The following is a 6,000-nucleotide window of genomic DNA, read 5'->3' as shown; positions in this document are numbered from 1 at the left end:
AAGAGGCTAATAGGTAGTCCTTGACTTACAACAGTTCCTTTAGTGACTGTTCGAAGTTACAACATCACTGAAAAAAAGTGACTTAAGACAGTTATTTACACTTACAACTGATCATGGTCATGTGATCAAAATGTGGATACTTGGCAACTGGTTCATATTTATGATGGTTGCAGTGTCCAAGGGTCATGTGATCCCCTTTTGCAACCTTCTGACAAGCAAAATCAATGGGGAAGACAGATTCACTTAACAGCTGTGTTGCTAGCTTAACAACTGCAGGGATTCACTTAACAACTGGGGCAAGAAAGGTCGTAAAATGGGGCAAATTCACTTAACAACTGTCTCGCTTAGCAACATAAATTTTGGATTCAATTGTGGTCGTAAGTCGAGGACTACCTGAATGCCGGAAGAAAGTATGAGACAATAAATTAATTTCAACGGAAGAATTTCCAAACGTATTTTTAAATAAAAATTATGACTATCAAGTTCATGTTAGTAATTCCTTTACCAGCTTATTGAAATATTCCATTTTTAAATTTTATTTTATTAAAATAATTTTGAAGAACAAAGGCTATACAACCATCCCTATTTGGGAACTGGTCAGCTGTATCAGGATTTTTAATTTCTTTTTTTCTCCTTAGATTTAGAATCCACCAAATCCAAACCGAGTCACAGCAATTTATGTACATAAATAAATAGTATATATAAATAATAATTTGCATTTCAAATTAAATCCCAAATGATATTTTGAGCATCTGAAATGCTAGCACTTTAAGATTTCAAGCATCTTTTGCATGGGTTAGCAAGCCTAACATAGCATCAACCTCTTATGTCATCAGAGATTCTTGGGCCTAGAAATCTTTGTGGAATCTGTGGATTGCACATTACTTGGATCACGATATTGTTGACAAACTTCAAAGAAAGACAAGTCACCAGATTTAGAAACAAGAACATGGGAACACATGAACTTAGGAATGCTGCTCACATTTGTGGTAAAATACCGGATTTTTTTCAAATTCAAAAATAAATGTATGCAGTGTTTGAAAAAAGCCTATCCATTGACCTGATTCCAATGGAAATATTGAACTAGAATAAATACACAGTGGAAAATGTACAGAATGTATGAAGCATTGTGTAACAAGTGTAACAAATGTAACAAAAAATGTAGCAAAAACATATTTTGACCCTTAACTATACACATATACATTATACACGCAATTAATTTTCTCTTTAGCGAATGATCCATCTTTATTTTAAAAAATGAAGATGAACTAGCATGTGAAGTACACTCTTCTAAGATCTCTTTTATTTAAATACACAAGCATTTTAGCAGCAGGATTAACCTTGGCAATTTTCATAATATCTACAATTGCTTAAAAGTAAATTATCCGACTAACTATAATGCATAAAGAATTAGAAACAAATTTAATTGACCTTGGTACACCAGTTATAATACCTACAGTTTTATAAACAAAATCCTATCAATTTCTGACAAGTGCAAAATGCAGTTAGTTATTAAAAAATAACTAATCACTTAGTCATTACATATTTTGGCTTCTTATTTTCTTTTCTCCTTTCACAAAGTTTTATGACAATAAAAAGCAATCTTCGACAAACACAAGTGGACTCAAAGAAACTAGTTGCTTGCCTGAATGATGCCTGTTAGATACAATAAATAAAAGACAGAAATTTCACACAATTATCTGCTCTGAGTGTAATACTACCAGTGGATGCCCTCACAGAGTTTGGGAATTCACACTGCTTTAGAACACTTATCAGCACTACTCTGAAACTAGACTTCTCTTGATGGTTACAGGCTTCAGAATAACAACAACAACAAGTATAGAAGTTCAATGTATATTGGTCCTTTTTTTATAGAGCTGGCACATTTTGGCACTGGCAATCGTTACACTGTAGGACTTACATTTTGAAGAGTGGGATTCTTCTAAGATTTCTTCTTGTTTTTGTGTAAGCCACTATGGGCACTGGGTTTTTGTGTATTTTTGCTTGCAAGTCCTTGGGTTAAAGACTTCTCTATCTCAATTTTCTTTTCTTGATTATCTGTGCGTTTTGCAACGAGTCTTGGAGACAATGATCCAACTCCACCCTGAATCTTAAAAAGACAATAAAAACAAGATATGTTGAATGTAATATGAGAAGAGAATATTTAGAAACTAGTACATAGTTTCTCTCGTACTCCTGAAACAATGTTTCATTGGTAAGATTTTGAAGGAGGTTACCTTAAAAAAAAACAGAGATGTAGTTATCTCTCAAAATGACTGTAAATCAGATAACCTAAAATGTGGATTAGCAACAAAATCTGCTCAGCAAAGCTATAACCTTTGACACCCTGAGAGTACACCGAAAGCTTCTGCACTGAAGACAAATTCATTGTGTGTCTAACCACGCTTGGCCAAAAAAACTTTTCAATTCAATTCAGTCCTTCAGAGCTAGAATAGTTAAACCACTCCTACAAGTCCTAAGACACATAACAAAGGTTGAGGTACTTTCCACCTACTGCTTTAGAGTCCTTTTTTACTCAAATGTGCTATGATATCAGTAAAAATCTTTCTGTTTCAGCATATCAACATGCCCTGATAATCTGTGGGACTATACTGGACTTTCATCTACACTTACCTCACCTGGGGAAAAAATGAATTCATGAAAACATTCCGATTTCTGTGATAGCAGCATTTTTCTTATCAACTCTCGTAACATACAGCATCACATATGACCCTAGGCTAGTGCAAGCGCTTATAGTTGGGCTGCTACATAACTAAATTGATCATTGGGTAAATATGCTTACACTGTAGGTTGATTTGACAGCTGAACTCTTCTTTCTATAAGTCCCATTTGGTAAAACATTGATATGACTTTTTTTCTTGTTAGTCTGCAGGGAAAAAGTAAAGGACAAACGGACTTTAAGGAAAGTATCAGATGCAAACATAAAGACAGATATTGAGCTGACTAACCCAGCTCTGTGCAATTGCTTAGCTGCTTCATTTAAGCTGACAAATATTTTAAGTTTACTTGTTTTGTTGGTGTTGAGGGTTTGCTGCTCCCACTCTCTGGTTCTGCTTCTATATTGGGGTCTGAATTGCCATTGCTGCTAATGGGGCTCTCTTGTTCTCCACGAATTTCCAGTTGTGAGGCAGGTGATGCACCATTTAGTCCATCTTCAAAAACTGCTACTTCTGTAGTGCTGCTACCGCTGCTATTCCACTTCTTCATTAACTCAAGGACATTAAATGGCCTTTGAACAATGTCTGTTTCACCCTGAAGAATAACAACCAATTTAAGGGGGGTATTTCTAGGAGAAATGAACAAAATAGATCAGGGGTAGTCAACCTTTTTATACCTACTGCCCACTTTTGTATCTCTGTTAGTAGTAAAATTTTCTAACCGCCCACCGGTTCCACAGTAATGGTGATTTTATGAAAACCTAATGAAAATGTTTTTAAATAATGCTATGATTTTTTTAAAAAAAGTCAATTAAATTAAAAAAAAAAGGAAAGTGCTTCAGTATCAGACAAAGCCCACCATGAAAGCTGAAACGCCCACTTGTGGGCGGTAGGGACCAAGTTGACTACCACTGAAATAGATGAACAACTACTGTATTATGCTGCTCTAAATAGAAATTATATTTCTTTAATAAACCAGTGGTGAGAATGAGAGTAAGCCAAATAAATGGAGAGGGAGGGATGGGTAAAGGAAATTTAAACTATTGGCTTTTTAATAAGATCACTATCAACCTAACAGAGTACTTTTTTGATATAACTCTTTTTTCATTATGACCAGAACATGCCAGAAATGACCCCTTAATTGCTTATAAATAGTACAGGAATGACAGTTTATGAAGCTGGCCTCTTTGGAGAAAAAGGTCTCCTCGAGAGTTCCCATCAGGAAACAAATCCTGCACCAACACCCAACTAGAATATCACAGAGTAAGCTAATCAGAAGTGTATTGGGACAATGCAATCTTCCATTTTGGGGTTGGAAGAACATCTTATAATTAGATATTGCATATTTGTTAAGAGTACATGAATAAAATTATCATAAATTACTGGAAATGACCAAGGTTAGAAATAAGAACAGCAGAACTCAATCTTGATATTGCAAGTGAAATATCTGCAGTATCTGCAAATATGTTTTTCCTCCTTTCTGGCAACATAAAGTTTCATGAATTCAGTCAGAAAAATACTGGGATGATTAGCAAAGCTTCACATTTATAGTTCAATAGCAATAATATTTCTAGAATAACTGTACCATTCCAGCCTACCTACCCTCAGCTTCAGGTTTCAAAATATTTAAACAAAGAAGTACCTGAGACAATGACCCCCATATATATTGTGTCATACACTTAGATTTGTGCTTACATTTGTAAGCAGCAAAGAAGTGCTTTTGTCCTTAAGAAAAGTACAAGCCCTTTTCTATTGCTTTGTAGGAAACTGGAGCTGTGAACAGTTGAAAGAGCTTAGACAGCCATTTAGAATGGAGGTACAGCTTCCTGTCCTCAGTTTGAATTAATGTTGTAACAGAAGTATGGAGACAGAATGACCGTTGTCTTACCTAAACGGTCGTTCTCATGGCGCTGCGGAGAGTCCAAGGAAGGGTTAACACAGCCTGTTTGCCCATGGACTGAGTAGATTTTTCCCCTCTGGCCACGCCTCCTTTGCCTCTTCTGGCTCAGTTTTAAAAACGAGGTCTTGTCCGACGAAGACGTCCTCAGCTCACACCTGTGTAAAGATACAATCTCGGAGCTAAACAATTACCCTGGGTGGGTCTTGGACTCTCCGCAGCGCCATGAGAACGACCGTTCAGGTAAGACAACGGTCATTCTCCATAGCGCTGCTTGGAGAGTCCAAGGAAGGGACATGCCCAAGCTATGGTGTCCCAGGGCGGGAAGAAGTGACATTGTCCGGAGCCTCAATAACCTTCTGTAATACTCTACGTCCAAACGAGGCTTCGGCAGAGGCAAAGGAATTGATCTTGTAGTTTCTAATGAAAGCCGTGGGAGACGCCCACGTGGCCGCTCTGCAAATGTCCAGAATAGATGCTTGAGTCGCCCAGGCTGCGGTCGTGGCCGCACTTCTGGTGGAGTGTGCCGTTACACGAGGTGGAACCGGCTTGCCCTGAAGGTCATATGTCATCTTAATGCAAGCCCGCAGCCACCGACCTATGGTTGAAGATGACACCTTGCGACCCAGCGAGCCTGGCTGAAAAGACACAAAGAAGGCCTCGGAGTGCCTGATGTCCTTAGTTCGTTTCAGGTAAATGCGGACTGCCCTTCGCACGTCCAATTTGTGCCACCTGCGCTCCTTGGAGTGTTGAGGGCTGGGACAGAAATTCGGGAGGATAACCTCCTGAGACCTGTGAAAATGAGAATTCACCTTCGGCATGAAGGCGGGGTCTAACCGTAGGATGACCCTGTCTGGGTGAATGATGCACAGTTCTTCCTTGGCCGAGAAGGCCGCAATCTCAGATACCCTTCTGGCTGAAGTAATGGCTATGAGGAAGGCAGTCTTAAGAGTCAGATGTCGAAGAGAGACCTTCCTCAAAGGTTCGAAGGGAGCCGCTGTCAATGCCTGCAGGACAAAGGGTAGGTTCCAGGTCGGGTACCTGTGCACCACCTGGGGTCGAATGTTGTAGGCCCCCTTCAAAAAGCTCTTGACCTGAGGATGGTGACTCAGGGATTGAAGTTGGTGTCTGGCTAAGATGGTGGATAATGCAGCAACCTGGCGCCTGAGTGTGGCTGGCGCCAGTCCTTTGTCCAAGCCCTCTTGTAGGAAGTCCAATAACTGAGGGATGGACGCTTCCACACTGTCAATGTCCCGTTGGCTGCACCAGGAAGAAAAGGCAGCCCAAGTCGCGTCATAAATGCGAGTAGTGGCCGGACGTCTGGAAGCTTGGATAGTTTTAATGACGTTGTCTGAGAGGCTCTGGTCTTTCAGAAGCTGCCCCTCAAGTGCCAGACGGCTAACTGCAACCATTGGGGCTCTGGAT

At 39.5% G+C, this 6,000-nt stretch overlaps 1 protein-coding gene across 5 annotated transcripts in view; it reads right to left on the bottom strand.

The window, feature by feature from the left end:
• Positions 1-665: 665 nt before the first annotated feature.
• STK33 (serine/threonine kinase 33) overlaps positions 666-6,000 on the bottom strand; it is a 68,919-nt gene continuing 63,584 nt past the window's right edge. For 4 of the 5 annotated variants that reach the window (XM_081934327.1, XM_081934328.1, XM_081934330.1 and 1 more), the window contains exons 14-16: positions 3,028-3,273; positions 2,804-2,887; positions 668-2,110 (exon numbers count right to left, since the gene is read on the bottom strand). In XM_081934327.1, the coding sequence (XP_081790453.1) occupies positions 1,943-2,110; positions 2,804-2,887; positions 3,028-3,273 (498 nt within the window). In that variant the 3' untranslated portion in view covers positions 668-1,942. Of the gene's footprint in view, positions 2,111-2,803; positions 2,888-3,027; positions 3,274-6,000 lie in introns of all 5 variants that reach the window. The other variant, XM_081934331.1, reaches the window with a different exon arrangement.

The sequence above is a fragment of the Natrix helvetica genome (assembly GCF_964273705.1).
Source record: "Natrix helvetica genome assembly, chromosome: 1".
NCBI classification, from domain to species: domain Eukaryota; kingdom Metazoa; phylum Chordata; class Lepidosauria; order Squamata; family Natricidae; genus Natrix; species Natrix helvetica.
Note: the sequence above shows the minus strand (reverse complement) of the source record. Positions and strands in the feature narration are given on the sequence as shown.